The 25,163-nt window shown below is 46.9% G+C and overlaps 1 protein-coding gene across 5 annotated transcripts; it reads right to left on the bottom strand.

The window, feature by feature from the left end:
* Positions 1-2,744: 2,744 nt before the first annotated feature.
* On the bottom strand, positions 2,745-24,985 carry MISP3 (MISP family member 3). Of its 5 annotated transcripts, none has more exons than XM_061613876.1 (4): positions 24,929-24,985; positions 17,138-19,640; positions 8,659-8,741; positions 2,745-3,637 (listed from the first exon to the last, which is right to left on the bottom strand). In XM_061613876.1, exons 2-4 carry the CDS (start codon positions 19,602-19,604, stop codon positions 3,542-3,544), a joined length of 2,646 nt encoding a protein of 881 aa, XP_061469860.1. In that variant the 5' UTR covers positions 19,605-19,640; positions 24,929-24,985; the 3' UTR covers positions 2,745-3,541. The 5 variants fall into 5 exon arrangements, with proteins under 5 accessions (XP_061469860.1, XP_061469858.1, XP_061469857.1 ...); XM_061613874.1 differs by lacking the exon at positions 24,929-24,985 and adding an exon at positions 21,679-21,745; XM_061613873.1 differs by lacking the exon at positions 24,929-24,985 and adding an exon at positions 21,179-21,531.
* Positions 24,986-25,163: the final 178 nt, after the last annotated feature.

Here is a 25,163-nt window from a genome sequence, read left to right as displayed (position 1 = left end):
AGCACAGCACATGTCTTCTTTCTATTATTTGGGCTGATTGCAGGTGTTGCCACCACTTAGCATATGCTCAGAGGCACATGTTACCAAATTCTTCCAAGCTACACAGGAAGTAGATTGGACTTTGAAAGACCAACCCAAATGGTGTTTGCATTTTGACAAATATGTAGGACAGTCCAATATCTCAGAGAGGTCAGGTCTCCTGCTCCCTGGTGCATTCACTATAGCTGCCCAATTTCCCTGCTTTGTAAAGTTTGATAGAAATATCTGTGGGCTATAGTTACGTTCTTAAACGGCAACATTTTTTTGCCTATTAGTGAATTTCCCTGCTTTTTAACCTGGGTGGTAAGAAATGGGATCCTGTCCAAGTTTGCTGAGAATGGATTGATCATTTGCATGCTTATGCAGTGGGATTTATTCCCCTGCAATGATGCTTAGGATAGGTGAAACTGACCACAGAGGATGGGGAGAGGAAGAGGGGGGGAGGGGGAGGGGAGCAAACACAGAGGGGAGGACTGGGATGGGAGCAGGTAGGAGGGGGAGGGGAGGCGAAGGACAGGTTTGATCATTTGCATGTTTATTTAATTCAGTGCTATTTACTCCTGTGCAATCATGCTTAGGATAGGTAAAACTGACTGGGGGGGAGGGAGGGAGGGCTGGAGTGGGCAGGGGAAGAGGAAGAAGGAAGTGTGGAGGGGAGGAGGAAGGGAGAGGAGAGGGGAAGGAGGGGAAAGCAGGTCTGATCATTTGCATGCTTATTGAGTTCAATGGGATTTACTCCTATGCAATCATGGTTAGGATAGGAAAAACTGACCATGGGGGAGAAGGAGGAGGAGGGGGAAGCAGCATATTGGAGGGGGCAAAGGAGGGGGGAGGGGAGGGCAGGTTTGATCATTTGCATGCATATAGAGTTCAATGGTATTTATTTCTGTGCAATCATGCTTAAGATAGGTAAAACTGACCATGGGGAGGATGCAGAGGAGGGGGAGGAGGGGATTGGAAGGGGATGGGGAGTGAGGGGCAAAGGAAGGGGGAGGGAAGGGGCAAGAGGGAGGAGAAGGGAGGGTGGGTTTGATCATTTGCATACTTTTTGAGTTCAATGGGATTTATTTCATTCTACAGCAGACACATGTAGCCTCCCACCCAAATTTAAACCAAAGCTGTCCCTGGCCACATCCACACCAGGCCTTTATTTCACTTTAGTCATGGCTTCTCTCAAAGAATACTGGGAAGTGTAGTTAGTGAAGGGTGCTGAGAGTTGCTAGGAGACGCCCTGTTCCCCTCACAGACCTTCAATCAGAGTGGCTGACCATTAAACCAGTCTGGCAACTGGAGCTGTCTCAGTGGAACAGGAGTCTCCTCGCAGCACCCTTTACAAATTACACTTCCCAGGATTCTCTGAGGGAAGCCATGACTGTCTCACATGAAATCATCGTCTGGTGTGGGTGTGGGCCCCTGATTAGCCAAGCCCAGCAGCTGTGAGTCTGGCTTTTAGAACACTGACAGTTGGTTCTTACTGAGCATGCCCCGCGTTATCATAGGGTTCCAGCCAAGATTTCTTAAATTAATTAAAAAACAGCCAGGTATTTTTTTAACTTTTAAATTGCAGAAGATGAAGGTCAGAGTATGGGGCAACGTCAGTATTAGGATTACAGGTACTCTGTGAACATAGCTGATTTTTAATGAATTTCAACAGATTATGAGAACTCTCAGAGAAAAAAGTCCAAAAGGGGTCTGGGTTTTCTCTCTCTTTTTACACTTTGAACTCTCTATTCTCTCTGACTGTTTTGTGTATCGCCATGAAAATTGAGAGGGTTGTTTGTGTTTCTCAAACACTTGCTTAAGTGTTTCTGAGTTCACAATTATAAGTTATGTAAGGTTTTGTTTTGAAATGAGCTTATGGGAAGCATCAGAATGGCATGGGGGGCATTTTCAATTTAACATTGCGGAATGTGAAAAATCCACGCTGGCTACAGTATACAGCCACTCTTGTGGCTGTATAATAAAAAATTGACTGGAACTGTGGCACTTGGGTTGGGGAGAGTTTACACTTTCCTTCCCCTACTGTTTCCCCACTGGCAATAGGTCCTGTTTGGGCAAAGAGCAGCCAAGGACTATTTCTAGTAATAAAACTGCATTGGGATGAAAGGGTTGTCCTTTCTTCTCCTTGCATTTGGGATCAGGCCTGCATAGCTGTTGTTTGTGTATGTGGGGAAATTAAGTGAACCACGTTAAGCATATATTTAAAAAGATGAGCTTAACGTAATATGCAGTTTGACCCTGAAACAGGCCAGCTATGGGACTGCAGCAGATCAGTCAGAACCATCAGTAGGGTTATGGAAGAGTCAATTATGAGTTATGATAATGTATAGTTGCATTTTCTGTTTACAAAAATCTGTTTGTGCTTTGCTGTGTTATTCATACCTTTTTGGATCTTGTGATTCCTTTCTGCCAATTCCACCCCCCCTTTTTTAGCAATTGTTGTGGCAGGTTTCCTACTCTGAAAACTACTTTCCCCAATTGGTTTTATCAGTGAGGGAAACTGAGGCAATGCTTCCTCTCAAAAATGCTAAACTCTTTTTCTACATTTGTTGGAAGAGGCCACGTCCTTGTGCCATTTACAAAAGGCAACAATCTGGATCACTCCTATTTGAATTACTTTTAATTCTTGGTGGCATAGACAAAATCGAGCATCTCTTTTCATTAAAGGAGTCTTATTTTGTTGAACAAAAAAAAGCCACACTATGTCAGGGTAAATTTTTGTCATGTTTCATCCCCAGAAATGAGGTAGCATAAACTACCTGTGGACTAGTTGCTACAATACTTTTTTGTACAGAGTTTGAGTACCCAGGGACAAAACCACTTGTTCAAATATGGGCATATCTGAGGACAAAACAAAAGTCTTAGAGAAACTGGTGCTCTGATGTCGCCACTCCCCTGAGGATACATACCCAGAGGCACAAGTCTGCCCAGAGTTTTGGCCCTCTACCGGACCTGGACAGGACAGAGTGTTGCTGGCGCAGGACAGCTCCTCTACATGCACGCACACCCAAGTGCAGCTGCCCCCTGTGTGTGCCTCCCCACTCCTCCCTGGATTCACCTGTAACCTCTATGTGTGGCTGCCCAAAGCAGACCAAATGTAGGACAAACCTAGCAAAGACCTGTATGTGAAAAGCCCTTGGAATGAGAAATCGGTGTCCATCCACATGTACCTACATGAACAAGAAACAAATATGAATAGTAATGCTTTGGAGCCCATCCTTTAGTCTCTCTTCTCTTTGTTCCAAAATAAAACATGGAAGAAAGCAGCCAGCTATAAACATTCTCTCTACCTTCTGATCAGACTGGTTACGCAGACTTCCTTTTGAACATTTTTGTGAAATCAAACGGCTGAGTGGAAAGAATATGTGATCAGCTCCTGAGATGTGCTTGAGGGGCACACAATGAGCTGTGCTTGTGCAAAGCTAAGGGAGGCACTGGGGAGCCCCATGTTTGTCTTATCACTGGAGATGCAACTCAGTGCTACTGCTTGCTCTGGCAGCCCCTAATCCTCACTTTCCTGGTTGCCAACAGCCCCGGACTCCCAGCGCTGGATTAAGGCACTCCTCTGGCGACGAAGGATTCGAGGGCTTCTCTCCAGCTGTAGGGTTGAATGGGGAGAGTGGAATTAGTGAGCAAGAATCTGTGGAGAATTTGCATGCAAATAGTGCAGGGAAGGAGAGCTTTCTCTTGCAGACATTTATCAGTAAAGGGCAGGAGGGTCTGGGTGTTGCCAAATCGAACAGAAAAAAATCAGCACCCAATTTCACTGCAAAGAAACACTCATTGCTTCAGTAGAAACATTGTTTTGCCTGTGGTCCAAAACAGCACGCTGCTGTTGGGCTGCTACTTGGACCCAAGGATTACTCAAGGATTTATGAAGTAGAGTCCCACATCTAAAATTCTTAATTCACCCTCCCCATTCTCCGTGCAAAGAATGCTGGACTAAGTAGGCCTTGATCTGATCTAGCAAGTTACTTCTAATAACTTGGGTTTGCTCAGTATCTCTTAACTCGGATCATTAGTGGGAAGGGCCATAGCGCAGTGATAGCACCTCTGCTTTGTGTGCAGAGGGTCTCCGGTTCAATCCCTAGCATCTCCAGGTAGGGCTGGGAGAGACCTTTGTCTGAAACCCTGTAGGGCTGCTGCCAGTCAGCACAGGCCATACTGAGTTAGATGGACCAATGGTCTGATTTATAAGGCAACTTCTTATGTTCCTTGTTCTGCTTTCGTTGTTGAGAGATCCTGAGGATGCATCATGCTTTGTATATTTAAAACACATTGTGGACAATGGGGACATTTTGGTGCCTGAGGTGGAAAACCCATTCCCACTAAATACAACTGGGGCACAATCTGCCAGGGCATTCTCCTGTTGGAAATCCTATTGCAAGGATTTGCAATGGGGCTCAAGCAGCAAAACATTCATTGTGCCTTCCTTAAAGATGGCTAAAATCTACTACCTTGTCTCATAGTGGGGCCACCCAAACTGGCAAGCATAGTTTTGCCACAGCATTAGAACTAGAAACAAGGTATGCAGTGCCCGGCACCCTCAGACCAATGATAAGGCCCAATGCAGATATCCCCTGGTCCCCTTTTCCTTACAGGAAATAAAAGACAAGCCAAGACAGGAAAGTGGAGGCATGTGGCAGGCACTGTGCAAAAGGGTCCCTCAATCCTTGAGCAGGCCCTCTTCAAGATGGACTTTTGACATGCAAAAAGGAAATGGCCAGGTTTTGTTCATACCAATAAGCAAGCTAAAGAAACAAAAGCATGCTAAATTCCTTGACAGAATTTTGCAGCCATGTGAAATTACTAATGGAGAAAAATCTTAAGAATGGCAGGCTCAGCACTGTTATGCCCTATTTGCTTGCCTACAGCTATCAGCGGCAAAGGAAACAAAATTTAAATGTATTACAATGAACCTATTGAGTGTTTTTTTAAGTGAGGCATGCAAAGGAAAACATAATCTTGTTTCCACTGCTCTTGTGCCATTAAAGGGCAGCACAAATACAAGGAGATCTGTCCAGGGCAGCACAATCCACCAGGACATTTTCCTGTGCAAGCCTACTTGAAACAGCTGGGAGTTGTTATTCTGCAGAATAACTTTCCAGTGCTTCATGTTAATTAGAGAACCGTCAAGTACTGCTGGGATTACCCCCCAGGCATCAAAATAATGCTTGCATTATGGGTTGAAAGGTAGAGAGCCCTTAATAAAATTCATAAGCTACCTGATTTCCTCCCCCCCTCAATTTTAGCCAAATCATGACCCCTCTGTAGCTTTCTGGAAACAGCTGCTTAAAGGGGGTTGAGCCCCTTCTATCCTTTCCCCCCTTTAGAACAGCTGTCCAAGTCCAGTATATCATGCTACCTTTTGATGAACATCCATCAAACTATTGCCATGTCAAGTGTTGTGCCTCCCACTTTAGGAAGCTAATTTAAGTCTGACCTTTGCACATGGACAACATATTTTGCACAGATATTCATAGGAGGTTGTGGTCCTATAACGTCTTGAGTGTATTTACTGATGTGACATTACTTAATATACTGTATTGAGTTTCTTTTGCAGTACAACCATGCACATCAGGGTCAGGGAACCTCCAGCGTGTGAGTCAGTCTTGGCCCGTGGGGCCATTTCCCCGAAACCATGCCCACCTGGGTGATGTCAGCTGATGGGTGGGTGCAGGGTTCAATCCTGCTGGGTGCTGCTTTGCCAACGCATTCCCTGCGAGGAACACCCTGGTGAAGCAGACCCCTGCAAAGAGTGGGAATGAACCCTCTGCTTATCAGCTGTCAGTCACTCTCTATCATCATGACTTCAGATGGGTGACCCAACCCACCTGCCAAAGTTGGCACAGGGTGGGGGGAGATAAAGATCTAGCCCACTGGTCTAAAAATGTTTCCCACTGCTATTACACATGCCCACTCAGAAGCCCCACCTACTTAGAGCCAAACTGGACAATATGTTAGCTCTGGGTTATCCTCCATAGTGCCCTCAGGCACCGCCTCTTGGCGCCTACCAAAGTCCTGTACCCCTCCCAATTTTTACTTTTAAAAAATGAATTTGGGGGACTTTTCTGATTATTTGATTGAGGTTGTTGCCTGTTTTCTTATCTGTGCTATTTGTTTTGGGGAGGCGTGTAGATGTTTTGCCCGCTTTTCGAAGGGGGGGAGGAGTTGACATTTTTCTCCTGTGAAATTATTAGTTTGTGGTGCCCATGACAGTTCTTTAGATGTCTAAACCTGCCCTTGGACTCAAAAAGATTGGGGGGCCCTGCATTATCTACATACCTGTGCCCATAACTGCAGGTTTCTACCCCCACACAAATTGCTGGCACAGAGAGAGGGGCAACTCAGACCCGAGAAGATGGGTAGGATGCTTTAACCCTTTAGCCCTCTGCTGTTGACCTGGTCAGGATCTAGATCTGCTCCTCTCATGCATACAATTGGCAGGAGAGGCAGGGAAGCCTCGCATTTGCTTAAGTGAGAGCTTTTTTCCTGTGCAAACTTCAGGCATGATGGGGGGAGGAATAATGCCACTTTTCCTCCCCCACTGTAGTCCCCATTGAGATCAAGTTCCCGCACTGGCAGTTTGTGTAAAAAGAAAAACAAAACGAAAACCTGCACTTAACAGCACAGATGTGTAGCTAACATATTGTCTAATTGGCCCTTAATTCATCAGAACAGCTTGCTGGATCAGGCCTGTGGCTCATTGAGTCCAGCATCCTGTTCTCACAGTGGCCAACCAGATGCCCATGGGAAGCCTGCAAGCAATACCGGAGTGCAAGAGCATTCTCCCCTCCTGCGGCTTCCAGCAACTGGTATTAAGAAGCATACTGCCTCTGATTATGGAGGTGGAGCACAGCCATCATGGATAGCCTTCGGTGGGATTTATTCCTAGTCCAAAGTAAGTATGTATCAGAGATTGCAGCCTACTTTGTTACTTTGGGGATATAACAACAAAAGCTAACCACAAATTCCTAGTGGTAAGTAATGAACGAGATTGTAGCCCTTACTGTTATTTAAAATAATTTATATAGTTCCATCAACAAACACGCCACTTTCAGCAGTAGCCTAAGTGACAAGACAAGTCTCTCCTCCAAGGATTTTAGAGTCTAAATGTTAACAGTGAGGGAGATCAAAAAGGGGGGAGGGAGAGGCAAGAGGTATCCAGCAACAAGAGTGATGACAGCATATGGTTTGGGCCCAGGTTTATCTCCTGCAGGCATGGCTGAGAAATTCCTCTGTCTAAAACCCTGGAGAGCCACCACCAGTTGGTGTGTAGAAAATACTGAGCTGAGAGGAGGAAAGAGTCGTAAGGGAATGAATATACGCCACTTGATTGGGTGTGGGACAAGATCCATAACTGGGATCTCCTATACATTTCTGTTTGTCTGTGTTTTAAGTTAATAGCAGATCTCATGTTTGTCTGTCAGGACTCAGGAGGTAGGTTGGACAGCATTTGATGTATTGGGTGCCTGGGTTTCATTCACAGGTCAGAGGGCCTGTGTAGATCCAACCTGGTCAGCTGCTGCTGTTGTGTGGCAGTTGTTTTTTAAGGTAGTTCATTTGAACATGGATTGCATGTATGCTCCCATAATGTGAACTAATAACAGAGCCTCCCCTCTGCCTGCTGGTATCTTGAGGCATATTTGGAGGTTGCCTTTCCTGTTTACACTTTCAAGTGATATTTATAGTTGTATATAACTGACATAGTGGTTAAGGTGTTGGACTGTGACCTGTGAGAGCAGGGTTCGAATCCCCACATAGCCATGAAGCTCACTGGGTGACCTACGGGATTCCTGGGGTGGGTTAGCTTTTAATACTGTTATTAATCAGAATTGTAGTGTGTAGTCTATTTATTGTGGCCCTCACTGTTTTATATTGTATTTTATTGTATTGATGTACATCGCCTAGAGTGGCTGTTAATTCGGCCAGATAGGCGACTCATAAATAAAATTTTATTATTATTATTATTATTACCTTAGGCCTCATAGGGTCACCATAAATCGGAATTGACTTGAAGGCAGGGCCGGATTATCCATTAGGTTTAGTAGGCTGAAGCCTAGGGGCCCGGAGCTCTTGGGGGCCCGTGTCACGGGACAAGAGCTTCCAAACTGCCCTCCATCCCCCCGCTTCACTTACCTTTTTCTCTGCTGTTTTTTGCGGTTTGCCATCAATCAAGATGGCGGCCAAGGTTTCCCTAAGGGGCTGAAGCCTCTGCCGCCATCTTGGTTGATGGCCTGCATGCGTGCTACACGTGCACATTGCTGCCATCAACCAAGATGGCAGCAGAGGCTTCAGCCCCTTAGGGAAACCTCGGCTGCCATCTTGATTGATGGCAAACCTGCACGTGCATATTGCCTAAGAGGAGAAGGGGGCCCCAAACACCAATCAGCCTAGGGGCCCTTCTCATCTTAATCCGGCCCTGCTTGAAGGCAGTACATTTACATTTTTATCACAGGATATTTGTACTCTGCTTTCTTCCTTATAGGATTGTAGTTCTCTACCACATGTGTTTAGAAGCATTAAAGGCTTGTTGGCAGCCTGTGCTGTTTCCAAGCACAGCTCTAGGCAACTACTCATAGCTATGAGACATGTCAGTCAGGCCATTGTAGCTGTTACCTGATGGAGGCCATTCACCTGAGAAATCTCAGAAGGGCTTGGAGGGGGCCAGGTGACATCCAGCTTCTTGCAGGAAGGTCTCTCTGAAAAGGAGAGAGAGGAAAAAACAGGTCTCAATAGTGACACAGGGCTTATTGTCAGTAATAAGAATGCTTCTGAGCATATGCAAATTGCCTTTCCCTCAACACTGAATTACCAAAGCCAGCCTACACATATCTTCTTTCTATATCCCTGCCAGGCAAACTGTTTCTCACAGTCTGTGTGAATTTTGCAACCCTCGTGCCCCTCTGAAGATATTTCCATGTCCCTGATCACGCCCGCTGATGACAGGCAGGTTTCCTTTTCAGTCTTGCTCTGTTAAAGTTCAACCCTGTGTTTGCTACAGCGGTCTCAGGAAAACTGTTACCACCCATTAGGTACACACTCTGGCTCTGTTGGGTGCCAAGTTCTCATACTGCAGCTGGGATTCTCATTTATTTATTTTATCTATATCCTGTTATTCCTCTAAGAAGCTCAAGGCAGTGCACATGCCACCCCCCATTTATTCTTACAAGAGTCCTGCGAGGTAGGTTAGGCTGAGAGACAACAAAGTTGTCCAGTGAATGCAAGAATTTCCACTTGCACCATAGAGCTTCTCCTCTTCCTGTACCCACCCCCAAATCTGCTCTGAAGCGTGGGGGGAAACCCAGAAGGGATCTGAGGGGCATGTGGGTGGGAGAAGAGGGAGGGGAAATTTTGTTGTGCAAGCATAAGTCTTTGCACAAATGGGACAACTTTGTTGGCCACAACCCATAATCACGCAGTGAATGGGGATCTGAACCTAGTTCTAGTCCAATGCCCTAATCCTGGTGTGGGGAATCTTTAGCACTCCAGATATTGCTGAATTGCAAGCTCCATCATCCCTGGAAATTGGCCATGCTTGCTAAGGCTGATGGGAGTTGAAGTTCAGCAACATCTGGAGGGCCAAAGGTCCCCCATGCCTGCTGTAATCACTACATCACATTGGTTCTCATGTGCTTAGGTTGTGAGAAGGAAGGAAATGGAGGGAGGAATAAATCAGCTATAGCCCATCCCTCAAGGCTTTAGCCGAGTGTCTCCTAACCCAAAAAGTGGAAATGACCCAGCTCCCTCCTGTCTGGGGCTGATGGGAGTTGTAGTCCAAAACATTTGGAAGGCACCAGGTTGGAGAAAGCTGTTCTTTATTATGAGAAATGTGTGAAAAACCTAGCAGGAAAAATGGGCTAAATGAGAACCAAAATCCAGACCCAGAGCCCTCTGGCATGTTCATTACTGTTCATAACAAGTGTGTGTGTGCGTGTGCGTGCGTGCAAGAACAAATAGTGTCAAGCAAGAACAAATAGTGTCGAGTCCTCAGCAGCTTCACATTCTGTTCACTCCAGCTATTTTTTTACTTGAGTAGCATGACCATGAGATCACAAACTATCCACCAGTTTCTGTATATTTCAGTTTTTACTATCTCATTTGTACATATTCATTCACTTCATAAATCAGAGGACAAAATCAACTGTCTCAAGATCACCTAGTGAGTTTATAGCTGAGTGGCACTTGAGTTTGTAAAACTACATCTACTTTCGGGCAATGCTGATGGCAGGGCCGTAAGTACTCCAGGATTCATGCAAATGCAAAATATGTTAGATGCCAAATTCCTTTGATTGTGGAGCCCTGCTGCTATGGAGCCAGGACATGAGACAGAAAGATCATACAGGTATGATCTGAAAGGGTGGTGCTTTTCATGATTTTTGGCTTAATGGTTTTGCAAGGTGACAATGCCAGCCTTAGACATTTTGCTATCTGAGGCCCTGCTCCAGGGCCTCTCCTAGCCAAGGCATATGGTACCCAGGGCCAGTAAAGTTATTTTGGCACTTGAGGCAGAAAATACCACAATTGCCTCTTTTCTTCCCTGGCAGTAAAAGTACAATAAAATTAAATAACCATTTGCTGCTCTTTCTTGACACCCAATATCAGCTGCCTGAGTCAGCTGCCTTACTCTGCCTAACGGTAGGGCTGGCCCTAAGAAATTATATTTATTTCCTACAGGTTTAGCTAATGACGAACAGGACTTTTTGTGTGTTGTAGTTCTGTGGGAGCCCAAGAAAGCTGCAGGGTATGTTATTAATCACCAAATTCATCTTCCTATGAATTTCAGCTTTAAAAAATGAACTGTGCGTTTTTAGACCATATGGGCATGGCTTAGACCATATGGGCATGGCTGCTGAACTCACAGAAGCTTGGAGGGCTGGTTGGGCAAGATTTCCATCATCACAGAATACAGCCTGAGTGCTCTACATTAAAAAAATGAATAAAAAATGAATAAAAACACAGAACTGAGGCAGTTATGTGTTTAAGCCAAAAGCTACCACTGTCACATTTAGACTGTCTCTGAGAAAACACCAAAAACGTGATGCATCAATGTATCAAATGTACATGTGTACACTGCAGAACTGTTTGCATTTATTCTATTATATAAAAAATTTAAAATATATATTTATATCTTGCCTTTCTTCTGGCATAGAACCCAATATGACTGTATCTCAAGATTGTTATTGGGAGGGGAAGAGAGAGATTTGTATTTCATGAGTGTTAAAAGAGCCCAATGCACTATAGTGTGTATGTGGTTCCCAGGGAGGCACCTATCCAGGTGCTGACCAAATCCAGTCCTGTTTGACAGATTTGGAGTATTCAAGGAACATTGTATACATTATTTCAGCAATCCTTACAACAGCCCTGCAGCCCCGTATTGCTGCAGCCCCAGTGATTTAATAACTAGAGTATGATTTGAACCGGGGACTTTATGGCTCATAGCTCATGCTCTTAGCTACTTATGCTCACGTATCTTTGTATATAGTAATACTTCCACCCTCTTGCAGCGGTGTCACTAGCGGGAGTGCGGGGGGGGTGGACCTCCGGCGCGCGCCCTCCCAGGTGCATGGACGGGGGTGGCTGGTCTTGCGAGCGCGCACATGCACCCACCACACGCTCCAGGCTGGTGGTGGAAGGCCCATTCCGGCTTCACCGCCAGCGAGCGGGCACCTGCTGTCGGTCTCGCTCGCCCACCTCCGAGGAGGAGTTGCCTGCGCCAACCCGGAGCGCTTCTCGGCTCCTTTGCCGGCAAACAGCGTGGGGTGGGGCGGCTCTGGGTGTCACCCCCCTCAGGGTGTCACCCGGGTGCAGTCTGCACCCTCCGCACCCCGTTAGTGACGCCCCTGCCCTCTTGTATTATTCACATTTTACACAAAGGACTGACAGAAAATGACTTTCTGAAAGGTGTGCAGTTCTAAAAATCAGTTGCATGTTGTCAGGAATTAATAGAACTAGAGGAGACTTGCAGTGCAACACTATTCTGTAAACCGCCCAGAGAGCTTCGGCTATGGGGCGGTATATAAATACAATAAATAAATAAATAAATAAAATATTCGTCTTTACTTAGAAAGAAATCCTATTACATTCAAAGGGGGGGGTACTCCCTAGTAAGTATGTTTAGGATTGCAGCTTTTGTTTGCAGTCCTATGCATACTTACCTGGGAGTAAGCAGCACTGAGCAAAGTGAGGGCTCATCCAGACGACTGTAAAATGTGTGACATGATCGCTTTGTGTTTTCATTATTTTTCGGTCATCCATATGACGCTGCACGCTTTTGCGCATTTTCGCACGGTTAAATCCACTCCTGCAATACCGCAAATCATGCGATTTGCTTTTTTAAACCGAGAATCTGAATCTGAATCTTTATTTTTACCCTGCTCTTTTTCCAAAACTGGAACTCAGGGCAGTTTAGAAATAAAAACTACACATAGGTAAAAAAACATACAAAAATATACAATTAAAATAGAATTAAACTATTAGTGACATTAAAACCATGAATGCCACCCTAGTCAGAGGCACCATGCTTCTGAAAACCAGTTGCTGGAAGCCTCAGGAGGGGACAGTGTCCTTGCACTCGGGTCCTGCTTGCAGGCTTCCCCCAGGCACCTGGTTGGCCACTGTGAGAACAGGATGCTGGACTAGATGGGCCACTGGCCTGATCCAGCAGGCTCTTCTTATGTTCTTAATCATCCGCTGTACCTTCAGGTACTCGGATGCAATATCGCAGACTTTACAGCTGTGGGCGTTTGATGGGCGGTTTTTGGGCGGTTCCCCATATCCCTTCCCTCATTCTCAGCCAATCACGTATTTCCACTGTTGCGCATGTGCGCGAATGTCCAGGGAAAGCCTGGGAAAAAGGAACCTATCAGAGCAATGGTGTGGTGTTGCCCCCCCCCCGCAACTTCTACTGCGCAGATGCAAAAAAGCGCATTTGCGCAGAAGCAGCAACAGCAGTTAATTTTTAGCAAGCCTGCAAACTGGGCAGCCGCTTAGGGTGAGATCTGCAATTGTGGTTGTTTGTAAACTTTTTCAAGGGAGAAAATATTTATCTTTGGCTAACCTTCACCTCCCACCCCTCACCCCCGCATCAAATGCCCTTCTTGAACATATTGGTCTTTACTTCCAGGCATCCAGAGTCAAGGGAGAGGGGGGGAGAAGAGAAATAGAGGCTTTCCTCTTGGATTACAGACACTCAGGCACTCATAGTCAATTTTGCTTTCCTGCCTGCAAGGCTACTCTCTTTGAGTCTTGTCAATTTCAACCACAGCCTGCAGGTTCTCTGCAGCCCAGCTGAGCTGAAAAGCATACAGTCACTTTTGCGAAATATCGCAAATACAAGCAAAAAACCCACAGGAATTATTGGCATATAAGTGGTTTGCTAGAGCATCTTAGCCACCCGCAACCATAGAGACTGGTGGTCTACCTTCCTAGACACATCCTTACTTGCTGTTCTGGAGAAATAAATGGAATTGCAATCATGTGTATCTCCAGAAACGTTAATATATGTAAAGGTAGAAAAGCATACAGTCAGTTTCGCGAAATATCGCAAATACAAACAAACAAACGCCTCTCCCGCTATGAACCTACCCATTCACTTCGTTCAGTATCTAAGGCCCTCCTCCGGGTACCAACTCACCAGGATGCCCAGAGGATTGTTACCAGATCTAGGGCCTTTTCTGTAGTGGCCCCCGAATTGTGGAACAGCTTACCTGAAGAGATACGCCTGGCGCCTACGGTGCTTTCTTTTAGGCGCCAGGTTAAGACCTGGCTGTACTCCCAGGCTTTTTAATGTTTTTAATGTTAATGTTTATGTCTACGTTTTATTTTAATATTGTTGTTGATATATGTGATTGATCTTATTATAATATTGTATTTTTAATCTGTTTTGTACACCGCCCAGAGAGCTACTAGCTATGGGCGGTCTAAAAATGAAACAAATAAATAAAATAAAATAAAATAAAAATACAGGAATTATAGGCATATAAGTGGTTTGCATATTTCTTTTATCAGAGCGAACACCGCAAAGCCTATGCTGGTTGCTTCAGCGCAGATTGACATAGCAGCACGTGGGGCTGTTTGCCCGCATTCCCTGCCCGAGCCAAGAATGGCCACCCATGGGGGGGCTGTTTGCTTCCCTCAGGGGCAGCATTCCTGCCGCCGAGCCGCATAACGGTCCAGGGCTGAACCCTGCAGTGAATGAGCCCAAGGGTTATGGGGGGATTCGCCTGGTGATTACAAGTGCTGATTACAAGTGCTGATCCCTTGCACTGCCCACAATCCCCCTGGATGGTCAGGGGCACCTGGAGACACACCCCCAGCCGGCGCTGCTCCAGAGTGGTGAGCAACAAGGAACTCCATTACAGCCACTACTACCAAACCATCAGGAAATTCAAACTTTCGCACTTGTATGTTCAAGCGCATGCGCCTTGTTGTGCTTTGTTGCAAAGGGGGAGAGGAGCATATGTCATATTTTTGCGGACCAATTGGCTGATAGGGGGGAGTGTTATGGGCGGAGCTGGGAAAAAGCAAGAAGAAGTACAGGTCCTCTCGCTGCGTGTGTGGGCGCAAAAAAGCGGGTTTTTTTATTGGGAAAGAGCGAACAAACAGGCAAAGTGAGGACTGTCAGATGACGAACTGGATATGGAAAACGTGGATTATCCCGCTCCATTTGGATGAGCCCTAAGACTGACTTCTGAATAAACATGCATAGCATTGCACTGTAAAAGTCCATTGCCTGGACCAGGAACCTGCAACCATCAGCCTACACAACCTACACAATCCAGAGGGAAAGCGGCAAGCTCAGAAAGATGCCTGCAGTGCAAGTACTCTTAGATTACTCAGTTAAAAAAAGACAGGAGATGGTAAAATGAGAATTTTTAAAAGGCTGCAGTCCTATGCACACTTAGGAGTGAGCTCCATTGGACTCAATGGGGCTTACTTCCAAATATACATGCATAGGATTACAAAAGTTGACAGCAATTTTAGAGAGGCATCATTTCCCTTGGTGTGAACACACAATTATTGTATCTCGCTGTCACCTTTGGTTAAGCAAGTGTGCCAGCTTTGTGAAACTATACAAAAATCTACAAAACCTGTTTTACAAGACAGAAAATAAGACAAAAGTAATGTTTGTGGCAGTGGAGCGTATACCCCTGTTTCAAACCATGTCAACTCAGGGTGGTGGTGGGGATTATTTCTCTAGCCTTCAGAGACATGTTAGGAGAAGGTAAAATGCTCCCAGGCTTACTTTGTGTAATGTAACCTGTGTGGAAACTCTATTCCAAAACTGATGTCAGTCAGACCTGGGCCATGAATATTCTTATATATTTGAGTTGCAATTTGCTTTTCATGCACATTTTGCACACCCCCAGCATCCTCTGACACTGTAAAGAATGCTGGGCTGCACCCCTTGGATTGCAACGGTCTGCTTCACTGGCACTCTAGAAATATATTCTCAGTTCACTTTTTGCATCAAATGAAATAGACCCTTGCCTGGAAAAATTCGTGTCACTAAATAAAGGAACAAGTCTCTTGATGCCACAGCATCCTTTGCCTTTCTACACAGCTGCTCCTGGAATCATAGCAGGTAAGAAGACCCCTTAGGTAATTAGGCCAAAGGTCCAGCTAATTCAACAACCTGGTTCTGACAATAGCTAGCAAGATGCTTCTGTGAAGCCCACAAGCAGGGCATGAAGAAAGCAACTGCCCTCCCTTGCTGTTTGTCCTCCAGTGTGCTATAGCAGTTAGATTATTTTGGACCAGGACTTGGGAGACGGGTTCAAATCCCTACTCAGCCATGAAGCTCCCTGACCTTGGGACAGTCACCATCTCTCAGCCTAACCTACCTCACAGGGTGGTTGTGAGGATAAAATGGAGTGGGGAGCAGGGCTGGTGCCAGGCATGAGTGGGCCCTTGGGCACCGGTCTGCCCTGGGCCCATGGCTCCATAGCCCAACCCCCCCATATAGGCGGTGTGGGGCTAATAAGCCCACCTATGCATCCCATCTACCTCTCCCTTCCCTTCCCTGTGAATGACATGCACACTGCACGTGCATGTCTGCCATAATCAAGATGGTGATGGGGGCTTCAGCCCCTTATGGAAGCATGCATGCAGGCTTATTGAAGCCCACACTGATTGCATGGGGGGGGGCTGCTTATGAGATCCCTCTCCGCAATCCATGGCAGGGTTGGAAGCTGACCCTGCCACAGATTGCTGAACGGGAGTGCTACCCTCCCACCCTAAGGAGGAGCCCTTCATGGGCCGCAAGGCCCCTTGGCCAGGTCCTGACCTGGCCACCCACTGCCACTGGCCTTGGTAGGGAGAATCAAGTATACCACCTATGAGCTCCTTGGTGGGATATAAATGTAGTAAATAAATAATTGTACTCAGAGGTATACCAAATTTGAATGTGTGAGTCCCATTTAGTTACCCTAAGGACATAAAAGAAACTGAGGCTCCATCTAGCCCAGCATTCTGTTTCCAGTTGTGGCCAACCAGATACCTGGAGGACAGGGCTATCAATGGCTACTAGCCGTGATGGCTGTGCTCTGCCACCCTAGTCAGAGGCAGCATGCTTCTGAAAACCAGTTGCCGGAAGCCTCAGGAGGGGAGAGTGTTCTTGCACTCGGGTCCTGCTTGCGGGCTTCCCCAGGCACCTGGTTGGCCACTGTGAGAACAGGATGCTGGACTAGATGGGCCACTGGCCTGATCCAGCAGGCTCTTCTTATGTTCTTATGTGGGAAGCCCACAAGGAGGGTGTTAAAGCAACAGACTTCCCCTATTGTCAGAACTCTAACCTTCCAACTGATATTCAGAAGTACATGGAGGCTCCATTAGCTATCCTCCATGAGTTTGTCTAATTCATTGTAAAGCCATCTAAGTCAATGGGCATCAATGTATCATTTGTGAGCAAATTATATGTTATGTGAATACTGTAGTTATTTTCTTTGCCTTTCCTGAATCAGCTGCCCATCAGTTCCAGTGGGTGGGTGACCACCATGAACACCCCCCCCATTTTCCCATTTCCTAAGAGCTGGAACCAGGCATCTGGCAGTTCTTCTTTCTTGATCATCCCCACCTGCTCCCCAGTGCCACTTACCTGGTTGGGTAGGGATCTCCTTATCCTGATCTGCAGCCTGACAGGGCAGTGCTGCGCCATACAGGTTGTACCTCTGCTTCTGCAGCTCCCACTCTCGTTCCTGAGCCTCCTGTACCTCCTGCTCCAGCAGAAACTGGGGACTTCTGGCACGTGAGCAGAAGAAGGGGTTGGCTGCGGCAGGGGTCCTCTCTGCCTGGGCCCGTTGGGGTTGTAGTAGAGCCTCAGAGTCCAAGATGACCACATTGGCTGCAGTGTTGGCTTCAGCAAAAGATGGTCCCCTCATTGCTCCAGGGCTGTTGCATGCCGCCTTCCTTGGGACCAATGGCTCTGAGCTGAAATGCTGTTCAAATATCATCTTCTTCTCCTGCATCTCTTGTGATGTGCCACGGTCATAGGCCCCCCTGACCTTCCCCAGCTGCACAAGGTCTTCTTCACGCTGACACTCTCTCTGGATCTCTCGATGCATCTGGGCACCGGCCCACTGGCGCTCCTTCTCCTTAGGCAACATGGAGGATACCACACTCTGGTTCAGGATAGGCCTGATGTGCACCTCCACATACTCCTGGGTGCCCCAAGGGCTGGCCAGGCCCCTTTCTCGACGCAGGAGCTCTTCCCGTTCCTGATGGAGACGGATCTCTCTCTCAATTGGGGTCTCAGTGGTGGGATGGGGAGTCTCCAGATTATCAGTGCCGTATCCCATCCAGTCCGTGGGGCAGCCTGAGCTGCCAGTCACAGAGGGGTCATCAGAAATGGATGTGGCACAAACTGGATCTTCAGAACTCACTTGATCTTCAGGATCCCTGGCACTGAGTAGCAATTCCCCTCTTGATTTTGGATTGGAACCAGCATGCTCTGAAACAGCAACTGGGTATGCAGCACTGGCCAGATCTTGAGAGTCTGCTCTGTCCCTGGCACCAAGTGGCTCTTCAGCACTAGCTAGAACCATGGCACTCACTGGGTCTTTGGGACCAGCTGGATCCCTTGTACCACACAGACTTTCCAAGCCAGGTAATTCTCCGGACAGATACTTTGCACTCTCTGGCTCTTTGGTGGTTTCCTCAGGCCCAGTGTCCCTGGTTGTCTTAGATTCCAGCGCAGCAGCCTTGGCTCCAACCTCACTCTGGGGTTGGTCGTCCTTGCCGGCTCCACTTGATTCCTGAATAGTCAGTCCTTTCCTGTCTTGCCCGTCACACTCAGGAGCCAGGCCCCAATGGGCAGGTCCAGAGGAGTCACTGGTTGCCACAGGAGATTGTGTTGGCACTGCCTGGAAAGAAGTGTCGCAACCTATGCCTGCTGCCCTCTGCTGGCAATAGGTGTCAACATCTGGCTGAGGGTCTGCTAATGCCAGAGAAAGTGCAGCTGGGATGTGTTTAGTGTCTTGGGCAACCTGCTCCTCAGTTGCTTGGGAGTTCTGCACCGAGCCCTCCCTAAAGAACTGTCCAGTGGGTATGCCTTCCTCCTTGCTGGTCTCTACACTGTCCTGACACCCTAGCTTTATTTCTTGATTAAAGCCAACAGCATTAAATGTCCCCTGATACTCAGCAGAGGTACTAGAACTGGAATGGTGGCTAGGGAATCCCTCCCATGAATGCCTTGAGGAATTTGTCTCCAGAAGTAGAATGCTGGGAGATTCAGGTGACACAACAGCAGCACATTCCTCTTGGCTGTTCTCCCTGTTACAGACAGCTTGTTTTGGGCTACTGGCAAGTTCTGGTTGTTCTGGAGAACCTGAAGCAGGAGCCTGGCCGTGGCTCCCCACAATGCCACTTTCTTCCCTTGTGCCCAGTTGATGTGAGGTGCTGGTAGAATTCTCTTGCTCTGAAGAAATGTCCAAGGTATCCCTACAATGAACAAGGGCACCTCCTTCTTCCTCTTGGCCAAGTTTTAAATGTTTCAGGGAGCCAATGGGTCCACTTAGGTCCTTATAATAGCAGTGGTTCTGGCTGGCCTCCTCCCCTTGGGCCAGCTGTTCTGATGTCCCAGTATGACACTGTTGCTCTGCAAAGGCATCTGGTATCTTGCCATGGCACTCAAAATGACTGCCATGTTTCCCTTGGGCCAACAGACTTGAAGTATCATCTACATTTAACTGCTCTGTGGAGGGACTTGGTATCTTGCTCTGATGAACCGAATGGATATCCTCTTGCCCTTGGTCTGGTAAGTTTGACACATCTGCCCTTGTAATCCCCTCTGGAGGCATGGCTGGAGATAGAGAGGCCTTCTCAAAATGGTTGTCCTTCTGTACGGAGGTGGATGATTCATCCAGTACATTGTCTTTGGCAAGGGAACCAATGGCAACATCAAGTGAGGGGATGAAGGAGTTATCTGGTGTGGTGGTTATGGGAACATTCTTAGTCATGTTCCTACTCTCTACCATGTCCCTAAATATATCAACTTCAGAGCTCTCTTGGCCTCTGTGACACTCCCCAGTAGCAGGGGGAGGCAATGAGGGATCTTCTGTGGTCATCCAGGGTAGGGTGTGGCTTTTTTTTGTCCAAAAAACCTGGAACAAAAGCATTTGTTTAGTGTGGTCTTTCACTTTACTGCAGTAAAGACCGTGATCTCAGGAAAGAATGAGGCGATGGCTCCCCCATCTGGCAATGGAGTGAGAGAATGCCAGAGGGCACTGAAGCCTATGGGGGCATGAAGCTGAGTTCTTGTGAAATGTTCTTACCCTATCCTCTGAGCCAGTGGGCAATGGGGCTGGCTGATGGAGATCTGCTTGCTAAGTGGGTGAACAGGAGGGCTGGGGCAAATATTTTCTGCACTCCTTCCTTTCTACTCTTTCCCTCACCCACAGTGTATCTTGCCTTTAAGCCTTGCCAGTTCACACCAACAGAGATGAATAAGGGAAATATCACATTTATCTCCCAGCCTGCTTTAGGCTGCCCTCCTATCCTTCTTAAGCCATCCCCATCAACAACTCTTGAAGAATCTAGGGTGCCCCTGAACTAAGCAGAATTAAACTCCCTATGCATCAGCCAGGAGTTCAGTCCTGCTTTCTGCAGGGATCAGCTTTGCAAGCAGCCAATCCAGCTTTGCAAGCAGTTTCTCTCCACCTGTTCCACGCCTGATGTCAGATGTGGGGCAGGTGGTTTTTTTTTTTTTTTTAATGGCCTGGTGGGCCAAATTTGCCTCACAAGAGAAAGGTTCCCCACCCTGATCTAGGCTGTCTTTAACCACCCAGCTACCAATAAGTCACTCAGTTTCATAATATGCCTGTTTTAGGGACTAAAATGCCTTGTTTTAAGGACTCAATGCCTGTTTTAGGGACTAAGCACAGCTCAGAAAGGGGTCATAGGTGAAAATTGGGGACGGGAGTCTGTGGCCCTCCAGATATTGCCAGACTCCAGTTCCCATCAGTTCTACCCATTGGCCATTCTGGCTGGGGCTGATGGGAACTGGAGGCCCAACAACATCCAGGGCCACAGGCTCCCCATCCCTGACACAGCTAGGCTAAATTCAATCCTGACTATCTTCAGTTAAGTCTACCATCTGCCAGGGTAGACCAGTGGCTGGACTCTGTGAAAGGCAGATCCAGCAACGCTTCTGTCTTTAACAGGTAGCGATGTCAACTTGGATATGGGTCAGGGCATAGGGAGAGCTCACCAGAGAAGGCAAGCTCTTAGATATGGCCAGCTCTTAGATATATTCAAGATTATATTGCAAAGAAAAAAAAGAAACACTACAAATATCAAAAAAGTGTTTTAAGAGTATTTGTATCTATAACTTCTTATACATCGTAATAACCATAGCAATGTTATCCATGCAAGTCAGCCAGTATCAGTGAGTTGGCCAGAAAGGAAACGTCCCCTGATTTCTATACAGATGATTTGAAAAGTAGGGCAGAGAAAAGCAGTGACCCCCCCCCATTCCCTCCCCTTGCTAGTAAGGAATTTGTTCCCTTCTCCATCAAGGAGGTGTGGGGGAAGGAAAGCCTCTACAGAGAGACAAACATCAGGAGCCCTTCACATAGAAATTGCAAGGCAATTGGAATGCAGCCATGAAGATACATAACAAACACGCAGCTTGCCTTCCTACCTTCCTAGCCCCATATCCTTCTGGTTTGCAAATGGTAATAATGAGCAAGAAGGATCATATCCTGCCATGCTCCACACAACTCTCTACCTTGAAAAACAAGTATTTATGAAAGGCAAAATAGGATCTATATTCTGAGAACGTGAAAGGGGACAGAATTTATTTTTCCCATCCACGTGAAGGAAAAGTATCTTCCAGTCTAACCATTATGAGGGCCTTTTGAGTTTTGTTCAATAGCAATGACTCCCCTGACTCAGAGAGGACAGCCAGTTTAGGAGGCCTTAATGTCACAGCTTGTAGAACACTGAGACAGATAGATCAATCTTGGGAAATTGCAGCTCCACACCCGAACTTGACCATATGAGTCCCTAATCAGTTCCCCCCCCCTCTCTTTTTCCACCCTCTTCTCATAACCCTCTGGATTAACTAATATTTGCCACCTGCTTGAGGATTGCCCTTTCCATTAACCTCTTCCATCCTGCCTGATGCCCACACCCTCTTACCTTCCACTGATGTGCTCTCTGAATTCTGTCTGGTCGGAGTCGTGGACCCCTGGTAGTCTGACCCAGCAGGAGGTGCTTTCCCTGTGTTTTATGCTTATCCACTGAGCCAATTATACACCCAAGGCTAATCTGCTGGGAGGACACAGCCCTTCTGTACAATTATAAAATGAGTTGCCAAGAAAATGCACAACCCTGGGGCCACCCCTCCCTGAAACACAGTCACACACAACAAAGCACAGGCAGTTGCACAATGTCACTGAATATTAACCATGGCCAAGGGTCAGTTTTAGGATTAGAGAAATTCATGGAGTTATTAGCAAAGATAGCTGCGTGGAACCTCCAGTTACAGAGGCAGTATGCATTTTTATTCCAGATGCTGCATTAACAGGGGAGATCCAGTCCCTGCTTGTGGACTTTCCAGAGGTACCCAAGCGGCTACAGTTGGCAGTAGGATGCTAGCCTAGCCAGGACCTTGGTATGGCGCAGCAAAGCAGTTGTTACGATTTTCTATTTTTCCCTGCAATGAAGTTCCTACCCAACTCACTGTATTGTTCCATGCTGCATGAGTTGTGTACCTGAGGGGAGTTTTTTCAACATCAGAATGTCTGACCCACTTCCCACAGAGACTACAGGGAAGCGGGAAAAACTGGGAACTGTAAGTGCAGACAGGGTCCTTGTTTCTCTAGGCCAGGAACACCCCCTGCCTTTACTACCTGTTAACATTCCAGCCCTGTTCCTTCACAACACAGGCTCTCTGCTCAGAGCATTCCTTGGTGGCCATGCCCTTGGAACCATGATGTGGAGAAAGTGGATAGGGAGAAGTTTTTCTCCATTTGCCATAATGCTAGAACTTGTGTACATCCAATGAAGCGGAATGCTGGGAGATTCAGAGCAGACAAAAAAAAACTTTTTCACACAGCACAAAGATAAACTATGGAATTAAATGCAATTTAGACATGTTCATTGAGGATGAAGCTGTCAGTGACTACTAGTCATGATGGCTATGTATATGTTATCTCCAGGATCGGGCAGTATGAGCCTGAATACCTATAGTTGGGGAACAACAGTGCAAGAGGGATATTGCTCTCATGTTCTGCTTACTTACTTAAGAACACTAATAACCTGCCCTTCATCAAGCAGTCCCAGATCAGGGTACCAGGACTGGCATCAGGCATGTCTGAGCCCTTGGGTGCCACCCTGCCTTGGGCCTGTAGGGGGGCTACAGACTGTGAGGGCCCACGGCACCTGCCCACTCCACCTACCTCTTCTCTCTTATGTGAATGCCCTACAAGCTGCCCCACACTGCGTGCTTGCACATGCCTGCCATCAACCAAGATGGCAGTATTTATTTATTTGATTTATATCCTGCCCTTCCTCCCAGCAGGAGCCCACTTTAAAACATCATAAAAACAGATCTTAAAATACATTAAAACAAAATGTTAAAAACATCTTTTTTAAAGGGTTGAAAACATTATTTAAAAAACATATTAACAAGCGATTCTAACACAGACGCAGACTGGGATAGGTCTCTCCTTAAAGAAGCCTCTGCCGCCATCCTGGCTGATGGCAGCTGCACGCACAGTGCCCAGGGCATTAACAGAAAGGGAAGAGAGGCAGGTGGAGCGGGTGGGCCCGCACGGTCTTTAGAGGGGGCTGGGAGATCCCTCTCTGCGATCTGCAGCAGGGTCGTGAGTCGACCCTACTGAGGATCGTGGAAGGGGAGTGCTACCCCCACACCCTAAGGAGGGGCCCTTGACCAGGGCCTGACCTGGCTGCCCTTTGGTGCCAGCCCTGCAGGGTACAACAAAACTTGTGGGCTTCTCAGAAGCATTTGGTTGGCCACTGTGTGAAATAGGATCCTGAACTAAATGGGCCTTTTGCTGATCCAGAAGGGCACTCCTTATGTTCTAGTAGTGCTCTTGTGGTCATTAAGCTCTACCACTTGACTATCTAGGCTGGTGTTGAGGACACTCAGTCTTCACAAACATTCTGACTGCTCAGGGGAAAAAGCTGTCATCACCAAACAGTTCAGCTTCTGCGAGAAAGGACAGTTATCCGTTTGGTACATTCAGCCTCCATGTTACACAAGCCCTGATCAGTATGGAACTGTGTGGGGCAAGCTAAAGACTGACTTGGATCAGGCCACAGGGAACAGCAAATGGCAGAAATGCAGGGCAGGTAAAGGAAAGGGCAAAGCGAGCCTTGGAATTATATGCAAGATGGGGTCCTTCCTCCACTGGTAGGCTTTAAGCTGACATTTTAATTTTTCCACAATGCCCCAGCTATTTCAGATGCTCCAAGGCATTATGGGGAATTTAAAATGGCAGGGTCCCCTCAGACCTGGCTTCCTGACATGGAGAGTCCAGTGGTAATGGTAGGTCCTGCAACTGCCCGAAAGGGATTTGCTAGAGCCTGTACCTTTAAGGCTGCAATCTTATATCCAGTTTCCTGGGAATACACCCTACTGAATACAATGGGATTTACTTTTGAGCGGACATAAGATTACACTGTAAGAGTTGAATAAAATTCTCCCAGCTATTGTTCCACCATCATTACAGCATTGTGACTTGACTATCTCAAAGGGGCAATGAGGCCAAAGAAATAGTGCTGGTAGTGGTGGGTGCTACTTCCTGAATTCCACATATTGATTTCAACTAGCCAGACAGGCTTCTAATTCTACAGCACAGGGTATAATTTCATCTAGGGCTTATCCTCCATGCCTAGCTATGGACTCTGTTTTCAATGCCAGGACTTAACCTTGGACTGTATATGAAATAATAAAACATAACAGAATGCTTTTGAACAAGTGAAGAGTGCCTCTCCCTAATCACTGAGCAGCCTCCACACTCTGGAATCAGGGGAAAGCCATGCTTCCCAACTTTTTTTTTCTGACTCTGTCTTGTGCAGGGTTTTAACAGTTCCAGAGCAAACAGAAATTCAGAAGGTGATGCTTTTCCTGCCGCAATATCTCCAACGCTAGGAAAATCTCCACCTACTACATTTCTGCCTTTCTTGCAGCTATTAAAGGCACAGTTTTCAGGGGTGGGGGGTTGGCAACCTTATTTATGTAGATGGGTATCCAGATCAAAAGAAAAGGCTTCCAGGAACTGAGCACTGCTTCTGCCCTATGGGACTCTCTGCTAAGCCCTTACATGTGTGTCCTCCTCCAGGAATGGAAGTAAGGAATCCAAAAGCCACCCTTTCTATGAACTGGGCCTTTGTTTTTGGGCGAGACACATCAAATACATACCTAGCTGTTGTGTATGGAATGGAAGGATGGGGTATGGTTCTGAGCCTTTTGCTTCCTAATAGACAAGAGGGTCTTCCCTTTCCAGCTCCTGGAGCAAGAGTCACCATGGTCCTAACTTTGGGGAGATGTCAAGCATGCGATGGCTGTCTAATCAGGAGGCTAATTACCTTACGCATCGTATAAAGCCTATTCTATAAAACTGGAATGGCCTGATACTGCTTTTATGAGCAGGAGT

The sequence above is a fragment of the Rhineura floridana genome, chromosome 3 (assembly GCF_030035675.1).
Source record: "Rhineura floridana isolate rRhiFlo1 chromosome 3, rRhiFlo1.hap2, whole genome shotgun sequence".
In the NCBI taxonomy this organism is placed as follows: Eukaryota; Metazoa; Chordata; class Lepidosauria; order Squamata; family Rhineuridae; genus Rhineura; species Rhineura floridana.
Note: the sequence above shows the minus strand (reverse complement) of the source record. Positions and strands in the feature narration are given on the sequence as shown.